A 27,201-nucleotide genomic window follows, 5' to 3' on the forward strand; every position below is an offset into this window, starting at 1 on the left:
AATAAATGCTTTTTTTAAAAGTAGCCTGTGTTTGTTTGGGATATGAACCAACATTGGGATTGTTGACCAATGCTCTAACACTCGACTACGAACTAACTTTCTGCGAAGTGGCCAGAAGTGTCCGCACAAGAGAAGAGCTCTTCAATCGCCACTCTTTGCAATAGTAAAAATAATCGGCGTCATGGGAGATGAGACTCTGATTGGTTTATTGCAATTGCCCAAAGGAGCATCACTGAAGAAGACGAACACAAACTCATTGATATTCTCAAGCAGAGAGATGATTGACAGCAGCGTATTCACTGTACTCCTGATTATTCCTGACACTGACACTGGCAGGACAGTCCGATTGCTTGTGGAAATTCACCACTGCGTAATTCAGATCCTCAGCAGAAGTGATGCAGCACTGAGAGTCTCCAGCGGCTTCCTTAACCGTAGCGTAAACGCAGTCAGAGGGGTTTGTGGGTAATTGGGCAGTGGCGTATAGTAAGTCAGAGGAATCAGAGGGGTTTGTGGGTAATTGGGCAGTGGCGTATAGTAAGTCAGAGGAATCAGAGGGGTTTGTGGGTAATTGGGCTTTAATCTCCTCGTAATCACAACCAGTGTGAGAAACCTGAGGAGAGACAGAGGAATTATTTACAGCTCTGAAGATCGTCATTAGACATTAATATCATTATGAATAAAAATCAATATTTGATACAGTAACTGGACTCACCACTTCATGTTTGCCTGGTCCAGTGTGAGATGACGAATCAGCTCCTGTCAAAAACAAGCATGCTAAATGAATGACATTACTGTACATCTCAATTCAACACTGATGTCTTGTGTAATGTTTTCACACATCATCAAGTGTCTGTATTTTGCTCATGTCTCGTTGCAGCCTATAGGTGGCGTCAGAAAGTGGGAGAACAGATCAAGAGATCTCTCTGTTTTAAACTCAGTATAAATGGAGAGTTTGTGCATCTGAAGGAGTTCAGAATGAGTTTTACCTGGAGACTGACGCTTCTTACAGAGAAACAGTAACGAGAGTCCAGCGATGATCAGAACCAGAAGAAGCAGAACCAGAGAGACGATCAGAGAAGAGCCTGAAAACACAGAAATAATCAGAGAGTCTGATCACTGTGAGATAAACATCAGATCAGATCATGGGCGGAGCTGGACGTTTGGAGGAGGACTGACCAGACATGAGATTGGATCTTCAGGGTTACCAGGTCTGCGTAACAAAACTAGACCAATGGCCAATCAAAAATATCCCCAGAAAGAAGCCCAGTGTATACTCAATTATACATAAATAAGGAAATAAAAGTATAAAAATGTTTTTTTTTTTTTTTACATTTCTTTGTGTATTTATGTATGTATTTATTTTACTTTGGCATTCCATATCAAACCACCAAAATGTAGTTTCACCCCAGTATGCAAATTAGAATGATTGGGTTATTATTGCTATTTATTTTTTTACATATTATTTATTTAAAATGTATTAAATGTAATTATTATTTATTTTACAGTTGAAAATATCATTTATTTTTATGTTTAGTAATATATTTCAGCTGGTAGGGGCGTCAGGCTCAAACCACTGATCACATGTATTTCAGCTCAAGATCACCTGCTGATGTGTTCAGAGACGGCGGTGATGTAGAATTTCTGGAGACGCCTGTGAACGGTGAAGTAGAAGAAGCTGATGATGATGATGATGATGGTGGTGGTGGTGGTGGTGGTGAAGATAATGATAATTTTTGTTTTAGATTTTTATAAATAAAAATGTAATCAATTTTTTTCTAAATTATACTTTTTTCACACCCAGAATTTGACCATTCTCTAATGGTACAGATAAATGTTACTGATGTCTTTCAAACATTCACTACCCAGAATTAAATTTGCTGATACACAGAAACTTAGAAAAAAGAATTGCAAGAGTTACACTGGAACACTGAATAATACAGTACTGTGGTGAGGGGAACGCGGTAAAGCGAAGTCTGCAGCGGGAGACTGGGTGCGGAGATGAGCGGGGATAAGGAGGACAAGTACATAATAACTAACACCTGCCTCTAATTCCAGTGATTGGCAGAGAGATGGGATATAAGCACCCCGCAGACCCGAGGTTAATTCCCACCCTAGGCATTCGCTGATTTTGGGTATCGATTGGCCAGCTTTTTCACAATTATTGGGGATGCCTCTTGGGAAACAGGTTTAGGGACGGGAGAAGCCTCAGAGGAAACTAGAACCAGTTAGATTACTTTCCTCTGGAGCAGTCTCATGATGAAACGCTCAAAAAAACGCATATGACCAGGTCCGCACCATTGACGAACAGCTACTTCAGCCTGATCAGCTGCTCTCCTATGTCTATTTCTCTATTATAAAAGTTACCCAGACAAAAGAAGATACAACCCAATTATTAGTGCCAAAGAGACGTTGAAAATGCTTTTCCAGACGGCTCATTGTAGATGGGACTATTCACAATCCTCTGCTAGGTTTTTCCCATTCAAGCTTCTTGGTCATCACCCCCTAGGGTGCTTGACGTCATCAGAGAGGCTTGGGAGGCGTGGCGTGGCTCTCTATGGATAATTTGCTCTAGGCCCAGGACAAACAAAGTCGGCTGTACAACAGGGGTACCAGCTCGTTCTGGTCCCATCTACAAGCTGCCCTGAGATTACTGAGGGTAGCTGGACTCACGGCAAACCCGCGGAAGTGTGCAATTGAGCTTGTGGAGGTACGGTATCTGGACTTCACTTGGGACATGGGCAGGTGCGTCCACAAATTGATAAGACTGCTGTAATTGCAGTCTGCCCAAGTCCCAAGACCAAGAAGGAGGTGAGACAGTTCCTGAGGCCGGTGGGACATTATAATATTCCTAATTATTTGGAGCTCACCAGCCTGCTGACTGATCTCACTAAAAAGGAAGCACCATATAAGCTCCAGTGGACAGAGATGTGCCAACAGGCCCTTACCAAAGTAAAGCTGCCCTGCGCGGCGGGCCGCTCTTACACTCTCCTAACTTTGTTCTCTATTTTTTGTTGCAGACAGAAGCACCGGACAGGGGACAGGGCAGAGGCGCGGCTGCTGTATCTGAGTCGAAATCTCTCAAATAGAGAGACCAGATACAACAGCGGGATAACGGGTGTGGAAACGAGTGGGGATAAGGAGGTCAAGGACATGATAACTAACACTTGTCTCTAATTCCAGCGATTGGTGGAGAGACGAGATATACAGTGCATCCGGAAAGTATTCACAGCGCTTCACTTTTTCCACATTTTGTTATGTTACAGCCTTATTCCAAAATAGATTAAATTCATTATTTTCCTCAAAATTCTACAAACAATACCCCATAATGACAACGTTAAAGAAGTTTGTTAGAAAACTCTGCAAATTAAAATTTGAGGAATTTTAAAATTATTAAAAACAAGAAACTAAAAAAAATCACATGTACATAAGTATTCACAGCCTTTGCCATGACACTCAACATTGAGCTCAGGTGCTCCTGTTTCCACTGATCATCCTTGAGATGTTTCTACAGCTTGACTGGAGTCCACCTGTGGTAACTTCAGTTGATTTGACATGATTTTGAAAGGCACACACCTGTCTATACAGGTGCTGGTCATATAATTAGAATATCATCAAAAAGTTGATTTATTTCACTAATTCCATTAAAAAAGGGAAACTTGTATATTTTATTCATTCATTACACACAGACTGATATATTTCAAATGTTTATTTCTTTTCATTTTAATGATTATAACTGACAACTAAGGAAAATCCCAAATTCAGTATCTCAGAAAATTAGAATATTGTGGAAAGGTTCGATATTGAAGACACCTGGTGCCACACTAATCAACTAATTAACTCAAAACACCTTCAAAGGCCTTTAAATGGTCTCTCAGTCTAGTTCTGTAGGCTACACAATCATGGGGAAGAAGCTGACTTGACAGTTGTCCAAAAGACGACCTTTGACCCCTTGCACAAGGAGGGCAAGACACAAAAGGTCATTGCAAAAGAGGCTGGCTGTTCGCAGAGCTCTGTGTCCAAGCAAATTAATAGGAAGGCGAAGGGAAGGAAAAGATGTGGTAGAAAAAAGTGTACAAGCAATAGGGATAACCACACTCTGGAGAGTATTGTGAAACAAAACCCATTCAAAAATGTGGGGGAGATTCACAAAGAGTGGATTGCAGCTGGAGTCAGTGCTTCAAGAACCACTACGCACAGACGTATGCAAGACATGGGTTTCAGCTGTCGCATTCCTTGTGTCAAGCCACTCTTGAACAACAAACCGCGTCAGAAGCGTCTCGCCTGGGCTAAAGACAAAAAGGACTGGACTGCTGCTGAGAGGTCCAAAGTTATGTTCTCTGATGAAAGTAAATTTTGCATTTCCTTTGGAAATCAGGGTCCCAGAGTCTGGAGGAAGAGAGGAGAGGCACACAATCCACACTGCTTGAGGTCCAGTGTAAAGTTTCCACAGTCAGTGATGGTTTGGGGTGCCATGTCATCTGCTGGTGTTGGTCCACTGTGTTTTCTGAGGTCCAAGGTCAACGCAGGCGTAAACCAGGAAGTTTTAGAGCACTTCATGTTTCCTGCTGCTGACCAACTTTATGGAGATGCAGATTTCATTTCCCAACAGGACTTGGCACCTGCACACAGTGCCAAAGCAACCAGTGCCTGGTTTAAGGACCATGATGTCCCTGTTCTTAATTGGCCAGCAAACTCGCCTGACCTTTTTTGTGGGTATTGTGAAGAGGAAGATGCGATATGCCAGACCTAATGCAGAAGAGCTGAAGGCCACTATCAGCGCAACCTGGGCTCTCATAACACCTGAGCAGTGCCACAGACTGATCGACTCCATGCCACGCCGCATTGCTGCAGTAATTCAGGCAAAAGGAGCCCCAACTAAGTATTGAGTACTGAACATGCTCATACTTTTCAGTTGGCCAAGATTTCTAAAAATCCTTTCTTTGTATTGGTCTTATGTAATATTCTAATTTTCTGAGATACTGAATTTGGGATTTTCCTCAGTTGTTAGTTATAATTATCAAAATTAAAAGAAATAAACATTTGAAATATATCAGTCTGTGTGTATTGAATGAATATAATAAACAAGTTTCACTTTTTGAATGGAATTAGTGAAATAAATCAACTTTTTGATGATATTCTAATTATATGACCAGCACCTGTATAAGGTCCCACAGTTAACAGTGCATGTCAGAGCACAAACCAAGCCATGAAGTCCAAGGAATTGTCTGTAGACCTCCGAGACAGGATTGTATCGAGGCACAGATCTGGGGAAGGGCACAGAAACATTTCTGCAGCATTGAAGGTCCCAATGAGCACAGTGGCCTCAATCATCCGTACATGAAGAAGTTTGGAACCACCAGGACTCTTCCTAGAGCTGCCGCCCGGCCAAACTGAGCGATCGGGGAGAAGGGCTTTAGTCAGGGTCAAAACGTGGAAAAAGTGAAGTGCTATGAATTCTTTCCGGATGCACTGTAAGCACCCCGCAGACCTGAGAGAGAGAGAGAGAGAGAGAGAGAGAGACTGATTGCTTCAGAGAGTTTTGTGATTGCTATGTACTTGTAACCAGTACAAACGAAGAAGGATGAAGACAGAGTTACTGGACGAACGCCCTTAAACTGCAGTTAACTATAGTTAAGTGTGGTAAAAGAACATCACATCAGTGCTAAAAACTGCATCTATGACCACAATTGTACTACAGGTAAAACTGCATTATGACTAGGGATGCACCGAATCCTAGGCTTGCAATATGCGTGCCCCGCTGGTCGAACGTAATGATGCTGCCGTTGAAAGTGACTATGGAACTCATGAACAGAAAACGTGGCAGTATGCTACTTTAAGTCAAAAGAAGGCGATTCAAGTCGAGCTACATGTTCAATTTGCAATGCTTATTTGTCTAGTGATGACAAGGACCCTAAAAAACAGCCGCTGTTAAAACATTTGCGTATGAAACATCTGAGAGAATACGAGCTGTGCATGAGGGAATCTACAGACAGCAGCCAAAATGTATTTTATTTTACCGTGCAAACAGCCGCATATAGACCAGATAAAATATAAATAAAAAGAATAAAATACATAGGCCTACACTAAATATTTTTCACTTAAATAATTACCAAATTAAGATGACAAAACGATAATGGCGTAGGCTACCTCAATCCACACCTTGTATGTTTTTTGTTTGTTTGTTTGTTTTTTAAGTAACATGTCTAAGTGATGTGGGTTAGTCTGGAGCACAGCCTGTTGACAGTTAAACCCGCGGCAGAAAACAACCTCAATCCTTCTGTCTCCGCAGCGCAAGCCTCCAATGACAGCGCGCGCCCTGCGCTCTCCGTTGTGCTGTTCTTTTAAACGACAGAGGACGACTCTGGGTAATTTTTCTATAAACCATCAGGAAACAGCGGCGAGAAGAAATTACGCGACAATGTTTACTTTAGTTAACTTGACCAAAACCACACTATTAAAAGCATTAAACAAGGCTTCAGATGGCACTGATGTCCTGGGAATACAGAGATAACGCCTCGTTAGAGTGGCCAGCCTCGGGAAGCGTCGTTCATTTGCTTTCCACCAGTCAGAGCTTGTACTACTGCTGTATTTTTCTGTCGAAATGGTTCCACACAGTAAGCTTTTCCATTGCTTCATTTTGCGAGTTATATCTGGTTTGTGGTTGCACATGTCGACACGCTCCGTGAGTGAACAAATAATGCTATACAGCATATTTTTCTTAACCATGCATCAAAAAACAAACAAACAAAAAAGCATTAAAAACATTTAACTGGTAGTATTAATCTGTCAAAGTTCTTACTTTTGGTTAACGGTTAAATGGTCAATAGCATCACAACACTGCTGTGGACGTTGTTTACTTCGTTAATGTGTTTACTGTGATAATGGACTGAGGATGGGAGAAGGATTCGGTATTCGGTTTCAGATTCGGCCGAATCTTAACCAGTGGATTTGTTATTCGGCCGAACCCCAAAAATCTGGATTCGGTGCATCCCTTATTATGACCACACCTGTACTAGATGAAAACTACTGTAATCCTGTGTCCGGGTGACCACACTAAACACTGCAGGGATACGAGATTAACACACACAGAACTATTTGAGCCATTTGCGGATTCTGTCAGAGACACTGTCAGAGACACAGTAAGTGAACAATAAGTAATATAAACGTGAAATGAACAAATAACTTTAACTGTAAAATAGAGCGGTCACATTTATAGAATGAAATGAAGAATAAATCAGTCACACACACAAACAATGTCCATTGTTTTACTATGTGTGCAGTTTCTCATTGTGCAGAACAGCAACATTTTTCTACACAAAGCTGCACTTTTACCTTCATAGACGCCCGCTCATATCATACGAACGGCAGTTTGTGGTTTTGCTGTTAAATAGACAGAACATCTAAATTAAGAATAACCCTGTGGTTTAACCTGCTTATAGAATCAGCTTCAAGCATCCTGATAAATAACACACTAGATCTGCTGAAGAGATGTTATACTACCTTATGATTAATATCAGTAAGAAAAGCATCCGCACCTGTGAGGTTGATCAGGACTCGTGTGATGAAGCTCTTGTGTCCTCCATCAGACTGAACTCCACACCAGTATTCTGAATGTTGTTCAGTCACATGACTGATGCTTCCCGTCAGGAGCCGCTCTTCTCTGTCATCATACAGCTGGATCTTTCCCTCACGCCTCCATCTTCTGCTCTCATTCACAGACGTCTCTTCAGCACAGAGATCAGCTCCAGATCTCCAGCAGAGAAACTTCACATCACTGCTGTGGGATTGTGGGTATTTGCAGCTGATGTTCACAGATCCTCCTGCAGCCGCTGATAGACTGATGCTCTTCACACAATCATCTGTTTCAGATCCAAATAAAGCGCAGTAATGTTAGAATGACCAGATATATTCATGGATTCACCTCATAATGACTGAAAGCGGCTCACCCTTCTCAATGTTCAGGCTAAACTCAGAGAAGAAACTGTAGTCTTCAGAAACTTTGACTATAATCTTATATTCTCCAGAGTCGTTCTCATTCAGCCCTCTGATAAACACACGTAAGAGCCCTGCAGATCTGCCCTCATGAATGGAGAATCGTCTGTCATGTTCCCATTCTGAGGCTCTGTTAGTGTTTATTACAGGAAGACATTCTCTAAATTTACAGACGTATATCAAAGGTGTCTCTTCTTGTGTGTCATATTTGAAGTTTATGATGACGTTTCCTCCTGAATATCCTCTCACGGTCCTGATTGGTTGATCTGTTCAACACAAACACAGATCATTTGTCATTTTGTTCTCAATATAAACACATTTATCTGTCACTTTGCTACAACATTTATGAACTCAAGTCCAGATGATGAGTGTAAATCTTCCATCAAGAGAAAAAAAGGTTATTGATGGCGTGAGTTATGAGTTAGACGAGTGAACGGCAGTAATTCCAGTCAGTGTTGAGGATCGTGATGTTGTGGAGTCTCAGTTACTCACCGGTTATAACCTTCAGATTCACTTCAGTGTAGGCATCCAGTCCAAACATTTCAGTTCCACAATAGTACATCCCAGAATCCCGTTCTCTCAGATCTCTGATGGTCACAGTGAAGACGGCTGATCTTGTGTCGTCATACAGAGAGAATCTATCCTTCTTAACCCAGTTATTTTTCTCAGTCTTGATTTGGTCTGTGCACTCTGACCACTTTCCTTTACAAAAATACTTTTCATGTCTTTTATTTATTATTTTATCATATTTGCATGAGATTTTGACTCCGCCTCCTGAATATCCGGTCACTCTCATGGAGCTCACGACACCTACAACAAACCAGCATCTTAACACAACACTAATACACACTGAAGGGAGATCCATGTCAAAGGTCATTAGTTATGGATAAAGACTTGTTCATTATTTAATCTCTGTTCTGGTTCTTCTGAGTTCAGATTCTTACCAGGAATCATCAGCAGAGTGAAAGTCCAGATGATCTTCATTATTCTCTCTTATTAAATGATCTTCTCTGTTGTCTATAGATTCAGTTCTTCTGAAGCTCTCGATGTGTGTTCAGAGGAGGTTTGAGTGTTTCTTTCCTGTGACGGAGACGACGCGCACTTCCTCTGAGAGAGCGAGAGAGAGAGAGAGAGAGAGAGAGAGAGAGAGAGAGAGAGAGAGACAGAGGGATAACAATCACTTTATTACTCTATGAAACTTGCATCATAAACCAAGTGTGTGAACGCCATTCCTCATTAAACATCTCCTCACACTCACAGAGGACAGGAGTCTAGTCTGGATAATTGGGCTGAAAACCAACGGAGCCCAATGTCCATGATCCTCCATGTCTCGCTTTACTCTAAAAAAACTTCTCCATGTCTGCAGCACAGACTTATGAAAATGTAACGGCTCTGACAGGCTTACTTCCTTAAATTTCGTTAAAAACAGCTTTCTATCAAGTCCAAGTCTCACTTCAAAAATGCCCAAGCCTTGACCGCCCTCTTGAACTGGGAAATAAAGTGTAGCCGCACGGATCCAGAGCTGTCCACTCTGAAAACATTATCAAATGTCCTTTGTATATTAGAAATAAGTTCCTTGGTGGCTCCATAACTATAGTCCTGTGCCTCAACATCGATGCAGTGAGATTATTGACCACCAGAGCTCTCCTCCTATTGGACAACTGTGGCAAAAGCCATTTCCATTTCAGCCGTTTAAAGACAGATTCTCCAGCAGAGCCTCACAGTTTCTCTTTTGAAACTGGTCATTCCCCAAAATAACTCCTAATGTTTTCAATCCGTCCTGTCTTCACTATTGAGGAAACCCAGTACCTTCCCAATAATAAACCCTTCACTTTAGAGCAATAACTCCAGCAGAAGAGGCTTCTTCATATTCCAATAGATTGATTTAAGACTGTAATATCATCAGATGCTGAAATTATTTAAAAAGATGATTTGAAGATTCCTCCTCAGTCTGCACATCAAAGGTTCAAAAACCAAACTATAATTGCTGGAAAGTGGACGCCCTTGTCTAATGCCTCTCGACACAGGTATCGGTTCATTTAATCCTCCACCTGCTCTGACCATAACAGAAATATTACAATATAACAACTGAACGTACGATATAAATCTGTCACCACACACACAAATACTTTAACACATTATAAAGTTATGCATGAACAACTTGATCAAATGCTTTTTCTTGATCTAGAGACAGAACTCCTGTTTATCTCGTAATGATAAAAGATTGTCCAATAGATCTTCAGGTATACAATATATGAACCAATAAGTCTAATCAGTGTCCAAGTCTATTTGTTATACATCTGGAAAATATTTTATGATCAGAACAAAGCAAAGACACTGGTCTCCAGTTTTTGAGAAGTCCCAGGTCTCCTTTCTTTGGAAGCAGAGACAAGACTCGACGACAACTCATGGGAAGAGTTTTGCTTCAAACATTAAATATTAGATCAAATTAATGCAGGATCAACTGTCGGCGATCAACTGTCAAGGATCAGCCAAATTCCCACGTTCATCTTCAAAAGTGGTTGTTAGAAAAGTGCTGAGCTGATGTTGTTGCCATCTAGTGGTTTAAAAGAGAATAAAGTCAATGCACCTTTAGCCCCGTTGAGCCCTAGAACTGTTCAGAGTCAGAGGCATTCCATAACGAACCACCAAAATGCAGATTCAACTCAGTATGCAATCGAAAATGAATGGGTTATTATTGCTATTTATTTTTACATATTAACTATTTAAGATGTATAAAATGTAATTATTATTTATTTTACAGTTGAAAATATCATACATTTTTTTGTTTAATTATTTACTTCAGTTGCTAGGGGAGTCAGGCTCCACCCACTGATCACATTCACATGTTTGTATTTCAGCTCAAGTTCACCTGCTGATGTGTTCAGAGACGCCAGTGATGTAGAACATCTGGAAACGCCTGTGAACGGTGAAGTAGAAATTATACGGCCTATTCGTTTGATTCACTTGCATTGATATAGTGTAATATTTTCTTTCAGCTGCTTTCTCAAATTTTTCTAAAAAAAAGACAAAGTGGGTCTAGTCCTTATTGAATTTGTCATGCGAGATAACGTCAGCTCACCACATAGCGACATTTAATTAGCGATGTATGAATAGATTCATGAAAACGCAGAAGTTGTTTGGTGTATCTTTCATTCATAATATCAGATGCTCATTCAATTCCTAACATTTACATGTATGATGTGATAAGACATATCTGTGATTCTGACAAGCCTGTTCCCACTAATATACACTCTAAAAAATGGTGCTATATAGCACTAAAAGTGGTTCTTGGTTTGTAATCATAGGGGAACCACTTTTGGTGCTATATATAGCACTATATCTTAACAGGTTCTGTATATGGTAGCGGTGCTATAGCACCTCAGTAATTTAAAGAACCAGTGAAGAACCGCTTAAGACCCACTGAAGCACCAAGATTTGGTGCTATATAGCACTTAAAGTGGTTCCCCTATGATTACGAGCCAAAGAACCATTTTTAACGCTATACAGCACCATTTATTTTTAGAGTGTAGTGTTTCAGATCATTAAGTCAGTATTATGATAAAGGTACATTTAGACAAGTTAAACCTATATTTATGCAGGGGTTAAAGTGTAATTTTGGAGGTGGGGAAACCCTAACACCATGTGAAAACTCTTTGCAAAACGTACAAAGTTGGAGAGGGAAGGTGATTAACAAAGTCTATGGGTACTGCAAATCCATCCGTTTTTAATTATTATCATGTTACAACAAATTGTGGTTAAACAGGTGTTTACAAAAACCGTCTCGGTTATATCTGTAACCTTAGTTCCCTGAGTAGGGAACGAGACGCTGCGTCACCGCTTTGGGAATGCCTCTGCGTGATTGCGTCGTGAAGCACGTATGTCATCAGTCCAATAGAGAGACGGAATGTCATAGGTGGGTGACGTCATCGACCGGAAAGTATAAAGCATCCCCGAAAACACACGCCTATAACTTCTGGAAAAAGGATGAAGCAAGGCGCTCGCGGGCATGCAGGGAGTATGGCAGGGTGACGCAGCATCTCGTTCCCTACTCAGGGAACTAAGGTTACAGACATAACCGAGACTTTCCCCTTCATGGGAACTCGAGCTGCGTCACCGCTTTGGGAACGAGACTAACCATGCCCCTATAGGAGCTGGATGCCCGCCTGTGTAATTAGGAAGCAAGCACCCGAGCCCCCGGAGCAGTGTTAATGTCTAGTTCATAGAATATGATGAAAGTGAGCGGTGAGGACCATCCCGCCACATCACAAACATCCTGCAGGGAAGCCCCTGCCAAAAGAGCCTGAGAGACCACCATACTCCTAGTTGAGTGGGCCCGGACAGCCAAAGGAGAAGGCTGCCCGGCCACAACATAAGCAAGTGAATTGGCCTCGACCACCCACTTGCTCATCCTCTGCTTAGAAACCGGTCCCCCTCTAGAGGGTGACCCGTAACACACAAACAACTGCTCAGATCTCCTCCACAGGGCAGCTCTGTGGACATAAGAATCTAGTGCACGAACAGGGCAAAGCAGATTAAGTCTTTCCTGGAGATGACATCACAAATGGCGGAGGACAGAAAGCAAGAAGTACAATAGGTCTCACTGGATTAGTGGGAACCTTAGGAACATAACTCGGCCTAGGAGACAGGAAGGCCCTGGCCATACCGGGAGCAAATTCCAAGCACAAGGGTGCCACCGAGAGGGCTTGTAAATCTCAGATTCTCTTCAAAGAAGAAATAGCAAGCAGAAAAATAGTCTTTAGAGTAAGAAATTTCTCAGAAACTTCCTCAAGCGGCTCAAAGGGAGCCTCGGAAAGGCCTTGAAGGACAATGGCCAAATCCCAGGTCGGCACCCTGGTGCGCACAACAGGTCTTAACCTCAAGGTGACACAGAGGAAACTAGTTAGTAAAGGGTGTCGCCCCAAAGAAACACCACCCAAAGAAGTGTGGTAAGCAGCTAAGGCCGCCACATACACCTTGTGTGTGGAGGGAGCTAACCCAGCGGAGAATCTCTCCTGCAGGAACTCCAGCACCGCACTCGCAGGGCAGTTAACTGAATCCCACTTGCGCTCTCTACACCATACAGTGAAGAGTCTCCACTTCAGAGCGTACAGTTTCCTCGTGGAGGGAGCTCTAGAGTGTAGAATGGTCTCCACAACCTCAGCTGAGAGACCAGAACTTATGAGCTGGGCCCCCTCAGAGGCCAAGCCCACAGCTTCCACACCTCTGGGCGAGTGTGTACGAAGACACCGCCCGCCTGAGAGAGAAGGTCCTCTCTGAGCGGAATCTCCAGGGGAGAGCCGTCGAGGAGAGACACAATGTCTGAGAACCAAACTCGGCCCGGCCAGAACGGGGCTACTAGCAGAAGACGGGCCCCGTCCCAGCGCACTCTCTCTAGAACTCCCGGAAGCAGAGCGATCGGGGGAAATGCGTACAGGGGCAGCCTCGGCCACTCCTGCACCATTGCGTCCAGTCCGAGAGGAGCTGGAGGCGTTAGGGAGAACCACAGTTGACAATGGGTGTTCTTGTGAGTTGCAAACAGGTCCACTTGGGCCCTGCCGAACTTCTCCCAAAGGAGCTCCACCACCTCGGTGTGAAGTCTCCATTCCCCGGGCCTCGGCCCCTGTCTCGACAGGATGTCTGCTTCCACATTCAACCACCCAGGAATGTACATAGCTCTCACTGAGAAAAATCTCCCCTGTGACCAGAGGAGAATAAGGCGCGCCAGCTTGTGCAACTGACGAGACCTCAGACCCCCCTGATGGTTGATATAGGAGACCACCGATGTGCTGTCTGTGTGAACAAGCACATGATGGCCCCTGAGATACGGCCGGAAGTGCTTCAGAGCCTGAAACACTGCCAACATTTCTAGACAATTTATGTGCCACGAATTATGGTGTTCCTGCCATAAGCCTTGGGCCCCCCAGCCTGTAAGGGAGGCATCCGTGCTCAGAGATTCCCGCTGGCACGGTGCCCCCAGTAACAGGTCTTGGGCCAGAAACCAAGGATCCTTCCACATGACCAAGGAGCGGAGACATCGCCGCAAAACCTTTATCACCCGAAAGGAATTTCCCCTCTGGGAAAAACCTCTGGTTTTGAGCCATCACTGTAACGGTCTCACGTACAACAGGCCGCAGGGAATGATATTGGACGCTGCTGCCATGAGACCCAACAGTCTCTGAAACTGCTTTACAGTAAGTGACTGGTCTAGCTTCACCCCTCTCACGGCCGAGCGGATCGACCCTATGTGAGGCTCTGATAAGCGGACCCGCATAGAGACTGAATCCCAACTCACGCCTAGATACGTTATTCTCTGGATCAGAGAAAGAACGCTCTTCTTGGAGTTGAGCCTCAGCCCTAACTTCCTCATGTGCGCGAGCACAACATCTCGATGTTGAGCCGCGAGACGAGCTGATTGTGCTAGGATCAGCCAGTCGTTGATTTAATTGAGAATACGAATCCCCTGCATACGCAAGGGGACTAACGCAGCGTCCACACACTTCGTGAATGTGCGGGGTGAAAGGGCTAGACCGAAGGGAAGCACACGATATTGATACGCTTCTCCCTTGAAAGCGTACTTCAGGTACTTCCTATGCTGCGGAAGGATGGAGACATGGAAATACGCATCTTTGAGATCTATCGTGACAAACCAGTGCCACGGACCTGATCTGAGACACAATCTGTTTGAGTGTGAGCATCCTGAACTTGAGCTTCGCTACGGCCCGGTTCAGGACGCAAAGATCCAAGATAGGGCGCAGCCCTCCATCCTTCTTTGGCACTATGAAGTACCGGCTGTAAAAGCCTGACACCCTGTCTGGCGGGGGAACCTTTTTGTTTTGTGGGGGAGAAACTGCTTGAGCACCGCAGATTGTTTCTTTGCCTCCTGAAACCTGTCGGTAACCGTAGTAACGGAGTCACCGAACAGGCCCTCAGGAGACACCGGCACATCTAGCAGGAAACTCTTATCTTTCTCCTTTATCTAGGTCAGATTTAGCCAAAGATGTCTCTCCGTGACCACCAGGGCTGCCATAGAACGACCAATACATCTGGCCGTCTCCTTGGTGGCACGGAGGGCTAAATCTGCCGAGGATCGGAGCTCGCTAACAACATCAGCCCCGATCTCATTGCTTTCCCCCAGGTCCCTCAGCAGGTCAGCCTGATATGCCTGCACTATAGCCATAGAATGCAGACATGCGGTGGCCTGACCTGCTGCCGAGTATGATTTACCCACTAATGCTGAGGTGGCTCTGAGCAGCTTAGTGGGTAGCGACGGAGCCTTAATGGTCGATGCCGACTCGGGAGAGAGATGGCTCGCAAGCGTCTCTGTATAGGTACAGTAAGTGTTTGGGGAAGTGTACAGTAATTCTCTGTCTTGAGAATTGAGCCGGTCTCAGCAGAGTGTTCAGAGGTTGGTATTTTCTTTCCACCAAAAAGGAACAGAGAGTGTGAAGGATTTGAAAAGAGACTTTGTGCTTCATTGTGAAGGAACAAGGGGCCACTTGTTCACTGATCATAATTGGCAGGAGGGAACAAGCAAGAATCAAAAAGTCATTATGGCATCAGCATATGAAGGTCAGTATATATTAAATTACCTAATGTAATATGCAGAGTACGGCAGTAAAAGACAGCCCAGGGTTTACAGGGGTGTAAAAGATTTTTATTTTTATTTTAAAATTGGTTTTTCACTGGCTGGTACAACAGTGTGTTTATAAAGCACATTTGTTATAGGGGAAAAAAGCCAAGAGGAAACATTTTGATAACAACATAAATTACCTGAATCACTGATCTTAATCAGATTCTAATCTTTGGTTATATGGTTGATGTGTTTTTTTAACTTCATTGGTTACAACAGCCCTGTGATCCCTTACGGACCGAAAATATATTTCCATATGTTTATGATATAATATATTGTTTTAATATGTTGTGTTAATATATTACAGTATATTGAATAATACATAAGGAATTGCCACTTTTCATATATTGAAAAATGTGACAATATATTTACACTGTAAAATGTAATTAGTTGAGTGTACTTGGAAAACGTGGAAAATTCCTTAAATGTATTATGGATACTCAAAGTTGTACGTTGTTAATACAAAGACATACAAAAGAGTGTTGGGACAATGATAGACTGTGCATTTATTAAGCTGCAAATACTATGTGAATGTCTGAAATTTAATCAAATAAAAAAAAAACAAAAAAAAAAAACAAAGTAGTTAAAAGATATCACCGCAAAGTTAATACCTATAAAATAAAGCAACATGCAGCATAATATCAGTGTTTCTCTGCTCATTCTGGACTGAAGCGCAGGCTTTACTCTTCAACACAAAACTCAGACAACAGAAATCCTTTAAATCCCAACAGAACATTAAACACTTACAGATCGAAGCAGAGGAGGGTTAAAAACAGCATTAACAGTTTCACTTATTACAAACAAGTTTGACTTTATTTCTGTCAGACATCTACAGAAGTTCTTAATGAGAATTAACAGAAGTCTAGATGTTGATGATTTGTTGAAAATAATAATAGTCATCATTATGGTGATCAGTGTTTGCTTTAGTTGACGTAACTTTTTGGCTGCTGTAACTGTGTTCCTATGGTGTTAAGATAATCTGAAGAACACTGATAAAAAATATTCTAAATACTACAGAAAAACAAATGTAATTTCTGCTAAGTTAGTTCAAAACACAGTAAATCCTATATTATTACTCAATTTAAGATTGTAGACATTAAAACGTAAATATAAACGTTATAATAGTTGCATGTTTTCCATCTGTATATACTGCGTTTTTATCATTTCTTTTGTTATTACGTTTAGTAGCTTGCTGTTTTGTGACATCGGGAGTTCTTTTTCTACTCAAAATGACACATTTATACTCAAAAATGATCCATAGAATCATGGATGAGTTTTAATTGTGGCACCCAGCATGCACTGCTGCATGAAGCTTTTCATTTGATTGTCTGATTTGGGATGTCTGCTTGTGTCTAAACTGTGAAATACTTTGAATCTTTTTCGGCAGAATAACTTTTAAAATCATTCAGATTATTTTAACACAGGGCTGCTATAATCATTGATATAAAATTAACAGATTATTCATCACTAATGTTCAATCTTAACTCATTTAATCACTTTATTATCTTGTTAACTCTAACAGCTTCAGAGTTCATCTTAACACTTGAGTGTGGACTTTTTTTTGCAATGCATGCTGAAGCATTTTAGAGAAGAATTGTTTCTTCAAAACAGTTTCTATTCTTTAGTTCTGATAGAAACAAGAAGTGGCAGGAGAAGGTCTGTGCCAGAGTAGGAGAGTAACATATTCTCATATTTGTACATCATGATCTAAGATTGGATATATTGTGTATCATTACCAAACAATTAATTTGTTTTGTATTTTTATAAGATGTAAGTTAATATCTTGTTGGGTTAGTGAGTCTAAGGTTATTAGCTTAGCTGGATGTAATTAGTGTGAGTTGTCATAAACTTCCTACTTTCTGTTCCTCACACACACCTCAAGATTTCAGCAGGCACATGATTATGGTGAGTAGCGGGTTAGAAAACAAGTAAACATTACTGACTCCAACATTCTCCATAATTACTGTGTATAGGTAAATGTGCTCACATTATGGCAGAACTACATGTTGGTTAGGCACCAGTAGATTGTAAATATAGGCACGTTAGAATCATTGAAGCAATGACAACAAGATCTCTAAACTCTTTGACAGATGATTCGCAGGATCTGCGGATTGTGTTACTGGGAGTCAGTGGTGTAGGAAAGAGTGCAATGGGAAATGCAATACTGGGTCGAGAGGTTTTTAAAGAGAGCAGAACCAGAGAGAGTGAGATACAGAGAGGAAGAGTAGAAGACAGAAACATCTCCATCATTGACACTCCAGGATTCTTCAACACTGATCTGACTGATGAAGAGCTGCAGAAGCAAATGATGAAGAGTCTGGATCTCTCTGATCCTGGTCCTCATGTGTTCCTGCTCGTCATCAACCTGGAGAACTTCAAAGAGGATGAAAGGAACATTGTGGAGCAAATTCTAGAGGTCTTTGGAGAAGAAGCTTTGCTGTTCACAATGGTTCTGTTTACTGGAAGAGAAAATGTTTCCAAAAGAGAATGGATTCAAATCACTGAGGGTGAAGAAACACAGAAAATATTTAACTATTTTGAGGGAAGATTTCATGTGATAAACAGCAAAAACGAATGTGATCCCAAACATATCACAAAGCTCCTGAAGAACATTGATGAAATGGTGAGGAACAATAAAGATCAGCACTATAAGAATGAGGTCTACCCAAAGACAAAACTCAGAGAGCAGGAGGAGAAAATGAAACAAGAAATGGTGAGGAAAGGCCATGAAGAGACACACACACAAGAGCAGATGAGAGAGATACATCCAGAGGAGGAAGCAAGTAAGTTTGTGAAGTCATTTAGTTTTATTTCTATATATTTTCCTTAGAGTATTTAAATTTCATAATACACTATATTGGCAAAAGTATTGTGCCGCCCCTCCAGATCCCTGAGTTCAGGTGTTCAATCCCTTCATGGCCACAGGTATATAACTCCAGCTCTAGTGCAGACGCTTCTACACACATTAGAGAGAGAATGGGCCGCTCTCAGGAGTGTGTGTGTGTGTGTGTGTGTGTGTGTGTGTTCGCTTCTACACACATTAGTGAGAGAATGGGCCGCTATCAGGAGTGTGTGTGTGTGTTGGCTTCTACACACATTAGTGAGAGAATGGGCCGCTCTCAGGAGTGTGTGTGTGTGTGTGTGTGTGTGTTGGCTTCTACACACATTAGTGAGAGAATGGGCCGCTCTCAGGAGTGTGTGTGTGTGTGTGTGTGTGTGTTCGCTTCTACACACATTAGTGAGAGAATGGGCCGCTCTCAGGAGTGTGTGTGTGTGTGTGTGTTCGCTTCTACACACATTAGTGAGAGAATGGGCCGCTCTCAGGAGCTCAGAGAACTCAAGCGTGGGGCCGTGATCGGTGGACACCTGTGCAATAAGTCCAAATATTATACTAAATATTCCACGCTCAACTGTTAGTGGGATTATAACAAAGTGGAAGCGATTGGGAGCAACAGCAACTCAGCCACAAAATGAAATCACAGAGCAGGGTCAGCGCATGCTGAGGGTCACACCAACTTTCTGCAGAGTCAAGAGCTCCAGATCTCCAAACTCCTGTGGCCTTCAGATGAGCTCAAGATCAGTGTGTAGAGCTTCATGGAATGGGTTTCCATGGCCGAGCAGCTCATCCAAGCCTTACATCACCAAGTGCAATGCAAAGCGTGGGATGCAGTGGGGTAAAGCGCGCCGCCACTGGACTCTAGAGCAGTGGAGACATGTTCTCTGAGTGACCAATCACGCTTCTCTGTCTGACAATCCCATGGACGAATCTGGGTTTGGGATATCATTAAAGCTCATGTGCATGTAAAGGCAGGCGTCCCAATACTTTTGGCAATATAGTGTATTTACTTTTCATGATTTTCACATCTGTCCACTGCAGGAAAACATTATGCAGGGTTAATGATAAAATAATCATGTCAATACAAATTTCAAATTGTCAAGTTTTCTAAGTGTAAACAATAGCATGTATATTTCCTCTTACAGCAGGTCTGAATATTATTCTGGTGGGTAAAAGTGGAGCGGGAAAAACTGCAACAGCAAACACCATTCAGAGCAAAAATGTGTTCAGAATGAATTGGACCTGCACCTGTGAGAAAAAAGACGCAGTGGTGTCTGGAAGAACCATCTCAATCATTGACACTCCAGGATTTCTAGATTCCCGGTGGTTCAGGCACTTTCAACACGAACTCAAGAGAGACATTGAGAAATGCTTAGATGTGTCTGCTCCTGGTCCTCGCGTGTTTCTACTGATCATCAGACTGAATGAGAGAGTCTTAGAGGAGGAAGAAAATACTGTGAAATGGATTCAGCAGAACTTTGGAGACGATGCTGTACGTCACACTATCATTCTGTTCACTCACGCTGATTTGCTGAAGGACGAGTCTTTGAATGAGTATATCAGAAAAAGCCCTGATTTGGATTCACTAGTACACAGTTGTGGAGGCAGATTTCACTCATTCAACAATCAAGACAGAAACAATCAAAATCAGGTCATAGAGCTGCTGGAGAAGATCGAACAACTGATTAAAGACAATGCAGGAGAACATTGTGCTAATGAAAAGAGACTGAAAGCTCAAAACAAACCCGGAGAGCAGAGACAGAAGCAAAAAGAAACAAGACAAACTTTTCCTGCACCCACATCCCCTCAAGAGAAGGGCGAGCAAGAAAGAGGAATAAATCAAGATGAGGAAATAAATACACAAAGCAAAGAAGAGAGGAAGAAAGGAGATGATGAGAGAAATCAAGAGGCCACAAAGAGGGAGACGGACTTACAGAAACTACATAGAGAAACAGATGATCTCATGAGACTCATGATGGGCTTAGAGTTAAGTGAGATGGCTCTGAGTTTGTCATTAGAAAGAGCAATGTTACCAAACATTCTGTCAAGACAAGGTAAACATTAAATCATTCATAATTTGAATAACTTAACATGTCCAAGATTTCCTTGTGGTTCTGCATGTGTAACGTGTATTAGACATGCATTAGTAAATCATCTGGGAACACTTCACATAGATTTATGTTTTAAATAACTGTATTTTAGCCCAACTATTAAACAGGTGAAGGCTTAGTAGGGGAGAGCAGAGCACAACCTAACGCTTTTTGACTGTCTCAGTTTGTGTAAATCCACTTGGGGTTCAGGATATTTATTTTTTTCTCACATTAATTCCCCACATGTCTAGTACAAATATGGGGTTGTGTTTCATTAATACAGTGTATACTTTTTTCTTGATTTACCTCGAAAGAATGGAAGTAAATTGTGACAACATGGCCTGTAGGTGAGGTACATTGTAACATGACCAAATGACAGCTTAAAATGTTACCTGATATAATCAGGTAAATCAAGTCATTAAAAATATACAGATTTTTGCATTTGACAACAAACACATCGCTAAATACAGCTAAACAGCATTAAAAACATAATAATAATGAATAATTTCGGAACATTGACTCTCAGTCATTATTCACCATTTTCTCATGGTTTCTCAAAAGAATTAATAAAAGTATAGAATAATAGCGTAGTTCTAATAGGGGCTCAGTGTAATGCAGTGTTAACACACCCCAGCTGCGCAACTGGGATTTAAACCGCGGCTCGTGTCTTCTGCTGTTAGATCAGCATTAAAGAACATCTCAACTGTTAAATAACAGATATAGGATTAAAATAATATCAGATTTGTCTTGTTTTAAATAAACACAAAAAACAGAGATGAAAAATAAACTTAAGTAAGAAATTTACTTTTGCTATGGTTAAATAAATGTTCAGTGATATCTTCCAAATATTTTTTAATTTTGGCGCTATTTTTTCTCTCAATAATGTTGATATGGCAACTAGTAAATACACTAAGTTTTGTCATCCTGGCATGTGTGGAAAGTGTTAAACCATGCGTGTTACAACTAACCCCGCGTTAGGTTGTGCCCCACGCTCCCTTACATATACTCTAAGGTACTTAAAGGTACTTAAACTGCAATTTGTCTAGCCATGCTGATCACAACAAGCAATGTATACAATTTCAATTTCTTTAATTTTCAGTTCAAATGACCTCATATATTCCTCTCCCTCAGATCTTCGGATTGTGCTGCTGGGTCCACTGGCATCCGGAAAGAGCTCAACAGGAAACACCATCCTGGGCAGAAATGCTTTCAGAGCAAGTCCTGTGTCAACCACTACTAACTGTGAGAATCAAGCAACAGTTGTGTCTGGAAGAACCATCTCAATAATAGACACTCCAGCCATAATGTTAGGTCCCTTGGGCTTCATTCAACAGTCTAAAGTTGAGAAAAGCTTAGAAATGTCTGCTCCTGGTCCTCATGTGTTTCTACTAGTCATCAGAGTGAAGAGACTCACAGAGGAAGAGAATTACACAATGAAATGGCTTCAGCAGAACCTTGAAAGTGATGTTTTAAATCACACAATCGTTCTTTTCACTCATGCTGATTCGCTGAATTTCCTGATAAAAGATCCTTTGAAAGAGTTTATCAGGATACACAATGATCTACAGTCACTGATTGACAGCTGCGGTGGCAGATTTCACTCATTCAAAAATAAGACAATGTGGGACCGATTTCAAGCCATAGAACTTCTAATGAAGGTTGATGAAATGGTGAAGAGAAATGAAGGGAAGCACTACATCAAAAACAACATCTTTAAAAGAGCCCAGAAAACAAAACAGTTACATGCAAAAAAACAAGACGATTGCGAAATACTATAAAACCCATTGACCTGTAGTATTTCTGTCATCTGGATGCAGGTGTTACAATACTTATGAGGTATAGTTAATATGTCGTGTATAGCTAAGAGAGAATCATACAGTGGTAATTCTGGGCAGGCCATGATTACTGATTGAATTGTTTTATGTTGGATAGGATGGCAACTATGTTACACACAAAGTTGTCAAAAGGGCTCATGTGATGAGAAATTTAGCTTTAGTTAAATGTCAGAATAAATAAACAATATTACTTTTAGATTTCTTTAAATGTTTGAATCAATTGACAGCCATAAAATGTAGTAATAATCTGCGTTCTCATGAGTAACTGTCTGTATCAAAGACTATAGAATATACTTATGAATGGGAATGCTATTTGAACATAAGAAACAACATTTATGGGACAGATCGTGTCAGAATTTGTTACTGATTTGAAATATGGCATTTAATTGTGAGTTCGGCAAGCAGTTTTTGAGATTTCAGGATTCCCCCATTCAAATAGATATGAATATATTTGCGTCACGAATATGGTCACTGAGTCAACAGACTTAATTTAAAAGGGACTTTCAAGTAGTAAATAAGAACACTGAAGTAGTTGTGCAAGTAGTCCATTGTAAGCATCCAGACTGCAGAATGAAAAAAAAAAAAAAACTACATTAATCTTACAAATATTATCCCTTCTAATTTGTTGTGTTTGGTTAAATCTTTTAAGTTATACTGTATTTTGTGTTGGAATATCCCTCAACTATTTATACAAGGGGTTAATATCCTGGGTGTTAAATTAACAAAACAGTTTTTAAGAAACTTTGTCACTGATAGTAATAATCCAATTATTAAAGCGTATGGGAAATGGTTAGCACATTTCCCAAATATAACATTTCATAAGATATGGACAGTGCCAAACAAATTTTAGTTTAATTAATAAAATAAATCTTTATTATCCCAAAATGTTAATTCAAATTTTCAGCTTCCTTGTTTCTTCTGTTTCACCAGCTATGCAAACATTTTTCACTCTGATGTCTCAAACTTTATTTGTATGATGGGGAAATGCCATATTCACAAAGCAAGATAAATGTTACAATTTCAAACTTAATGGGAAATAATTTTCTTATGATTTACAGTTACTATTGTCATCACTTCAGAAAATCTCCTTCATTAATAAAGCTTTGAAACATCATGTATTATTGAATAATTTGTATGTAAATTTAGTGCTGTCAATCGATAAAAAAATTAACTACTCACACATTTTTCTGTAATTAATTATTCTGTAATAACACGTCACAATCTTCACTGCGTAAATTATAAATTAAATATAGATGAATCCTTATTAAAGCTACAGAAGTTATTCAGTCACGAGCAGTGAGTGATTTTCTCTTTGTCGTTTGTTCTTTGATTATAATTTATGACAGACAGCAGCAGGTTTATTAGGCTGTTGTCACTTTAAGACTTTATTCAACTCATTTAAAATGGTATTGAGTGTGGATCTAATGTTTTGGCTACACATCGCAATATGTCACAGAAGTCTGAAATGCAAAAAATTTCCCATATTAAGACAATTCACCCTAAATATGTTTAATGCATTAACACGTGATTACATTTTTTCAGTTTAACAAGTTAATTTTGCCAGCCCTAAATTGTAATTTTAGTTTTTTTTCTTCTCTGTATTTTTTCTTCCACATGCTCTTGTTCCTTGTTCTGTATTCTTATTTGTACTGAATAATTATGCAATAAAAAATGCAGACTGCATCTCTCGTGTTGCACACAATATCAACCAGATAATTATAGACATCGGGATAAGAGGCTTCAGGTAAACGTTTAATGTTGTAGTGAGCTAGCTCAAAGGGGAAATATTAATAATTATTCATAACTCATTATGATTATTCATTATGGATATTTGAATCAGTTTATGAGATTAACTTGATGTAGCTACACTAACATTACAATCACTCACTCAGTCACTCACTCACTCACTCACTCAGTTACTCACTCACTGTGAACACTCAGTATTGATTATTAATTCATTCTAAGAGTAGGGTATTTTTCATGGCCACAGAAAAATAATTCTTCCTTAGCATTTACAGTGCTTAGAATGTGTAACAAAATCGATCATTTAAGTGACAATTTCTTTGCAGGCAGGGAGTCCACAACACAATAGGGCTGTGTATCACCAACAATGTCACGATACGATACACATCACGATACTGAAGTCACGATACTGAAGTCACGATACTGAAGTCACGATACGATTTCATGTTTCTATTCAAGATCAAGTCTTGTCTTTATTGTGTATTTGTTCACGTTTTGTTAATAAACTGCACTTGAGTTCATATAAACACGCCTCAGAGGAATCGTTACAGAATACACGACTGATAAAATGACCCCAGCAGTTCGCCTCTTGCGTCTCTGTCAAGGAAATCGCACCGCAGAGGATTATGTTGAAGATTTTTGTGGACTCTGTTGGTGGACTTTAAAGGTGTCATGAACTGGCTTTTTTATTTTTTTTATTCTCTATTTTTTAGGCTCTCTGAAAAACACTTGGATTTGATGGGCGTGCCGCACTGAACACTTGGAAGTAAACGCCCACGGCTAGGATTGGATAAGATTTGCATATTTAATGAGCTTCAGCTCCTCTCAGTCCCAGGAATCGTCTAAGGGAAATGCTCAGAGGACTCGCAAAATATCAAACACGAGTCGGTGTGCGGGGCTACACAAGCATATTTATCTGTAGCGGCGGCGTCTAGGTCCTATTACGTAAGAGATCCGCATATTCTGAGAGCTCTCGTTTTCTGAGCCTGGTGTCAATAAAAGCTTTTCTTTGACTAACAAGGAAGATTTCAGCTTACAGGATATTCTTATATTACCATGACCTTTTATATATCAAAAGCTCAAGGGAAAGTTGATTTATCAGTTCATCACCCCTTTAATGATGTGGTTTGAATGAACCCATTCGTTCCCAGATGCCTGGAGGGAAAACCCATTTTTTTTCCCATTTTCCCTCTTTCTCTTTAACTATAATTCCTAAAGTTTTTCCACAAACCTACAGATGGCGGTATTCTATCCCTAACACATAGAGCAATGTCCAAAAACTATTTATATTTATTTAAGATCATCATTCAATCGTCATTTTTTAATGAGCCAATTTATGACATAGTTAAGTATTTGTGCAGTAAATAGGTAAAAAACTACCAAATACCCACAAAAACACAGCATAAATGTATAGTTGAGAAGTAAATAAAAAAAATGATATATAGTTTTCCATGTAAAAAAATTATATTTCCTTATGCAATCGCTCTGTAAAAGTTTGGGGTCTATCTGACCCCAAGGGACTCAAACGTAAACCCTACTTGAGGGGCGATTAAGGGTTAAGATGAATCTAGTCTTTATTTATGTATTTATTTATTATTTCAGGAGTTTTTGCATTCCATAACGAACCACCAAAATGCAGATTCAACTCAGTATGCAATTGAGAATGATTGGGTTATTATTGCCATTTATTTTTACATACTAACTATTTAAAATGTATTAAATGTAATTATTATGTATTTTACAGTTGAAAATATAATTTATTTTTATTTTTAGTAATTTATTTGAGTTGCTAGGAGAGTCAGGCTCTAGCCTGGCTCCGCCCTCCTACGTACTTCCGCTCAATTTTCATTTTCCTTCAGTACTACGTCTGGGACTGCTGTATATGCTTAGGTTTTCGCCCGAACAATTTTTTACCGGTCCAATCAGCGAACAGAGGGAGTGGCTGAGAACGATGACGTTGATGTCGTGCGCTAGTTTGAGTTGTAGTTCAGTAATGGCGGCGGTGAAAGATGCAAGTGTGTGGCAGCGCTGACGAATGTCCAGAAGTTAAAACCGGAGTGTGGCGAGGTGGACGAGCGAGCGACACCGGTGTGCGTGATTGAGACACACCGGTCTCGAGTCCTCTCATGAGGGAGCACGAAGGCATATAAGGACGAGCGACACCGGTGAAGGACGAGAGAGGACCAGGCCTGGATTTTAAGTTGTGTTTTGTTATGTTTGTGCGCGGCAGTCCGTGAGGGGCTGCCGCTTTTACTTTCATTTTGTGTTTATTATTTGATTAAAAGTTGTTAAACGTTCGCCGATTCCCGCCTCCTTCTTCCCTGACCAAACGAACTCCCGATACACGGAGCAAGAACAATCACTGCTGTACTGCTGATGTTGTGGTCCGGAAAAAGTATTTTTCAGCTCGCTCCGTTAGTGGTGAAGGAGTTGCTGAAGCCGTCCGTCTCCCACCACCCGCGAGAAAAACCCAGGCTGAATTATCGACTGCTTTTGACAAACACCAAGGTCGTGTGGTAATGTAATTGCTGTCCGAATCCACATCTCTGAGTTTTCAAGAATATATCACTTCAAAACTCACTGTTTATATCGTTTATAGACCCCTTCAGAGCACCGTACTGTTGCGTGAGCTGTAATTTGCATTTCTAGACTTGTATTTCTTTAAATACTGGCAAGTGTTTACAAGAGCAAAATATTTCATCACCGCTCAAAAAATAAAAGAAGAAAAGCACGTAAACATTTGAATTGGGCTGTTATTCACGGCAGCATTTATTCTTATCATACCAAGCATATGACATTTTATTTACAGCATACAATCATGTTATGATTGCACGAGATATGCACCACGAGAGCAGCGCGTTCCGATCACAAAACTCTCCTCTCCACCGTGAATAAATAACTATCCGAATGCACAAGGTTTTATCACTGACACTGACTGAGGTGGTGTGCACAGTTAATGTGAAAATCAAAGGCGAACGGCGCGTGACATACGTCACGACCAAACGTTAGCGATTGGTTAGGCAGATCAGAGTGACTCTTGGCAGATCCAATAGTTTTAAACTTCAACAGAGT

The 27,201-nt window shown here is 40.8% G+C and overlaps 2 protein-coding genes across 2 annotated transcripts; one reads left to right on the top strand and one right to left on the bottom strand.

Moving 5' to 3' along the window:
* Positions 1–187: 187 nt before the first annotated feature.
* LOC307135355 (polymeric immunoglobulin receptor-like) lies at positions 188–9,101 on the bottom strand. Its single transcript, XM_079831707.1, has 7 exons — positions 8,937–9,101; positions 8,485–8,802; positions 7,947–8,258; positions 7,536–7,859; positions 987–1,082; positions 713–756; positions 188–610 (listed from the first exon to the last, which is right to left on the bottom strand). Exons 1-7 carry the CDS (start codon positions 8,974–8,976, stop codon positions 266–268), a joined length of 1,479 nt encoding a protein of 492 aa, XP_079687833.1. The 5' UTR covers positions 8,977–9,101; the 3' UTR covers positions 188–265.
* A 6,338-nt stretch (positions 9,102–15,439) lies between these two features.
* LOC307134564 (GTPase IMAP family member 8-like) lies at positions 15,440–24,062 on the top strand. The gene is made up of 4 exons (XM_079830422.1): positions 15,440–15,564; positions 17,716–18,408; positions 19,607–20,515; positions 21,683–24,062. The coding sequence occupies exons 1-4, from the start codon at positions 15,546–15,548 to the stop codon at positions 22,327–22,329; spliced, it is 2,268 nt and encodes a 755-aa protein (XP_079686548.1). The 5' UTR covers positions 15,440–15,545; the 3' UTR covers positions 22,330–24,062.
* The last annotated feature ends 3,139 nt before the right edge of the window (positions 24,063–27,201 follow it).

This window comes from Gobio gobio (assembly GCF_949357685.1).
Source record: "Gobio gobio genome assembly, chromosome: 12".
NCBI lineage: Eukaryota > Metazoa > Chordata > Actinopteri > Cypriniformes > Gobionidae > Gobio > Gobio gobio.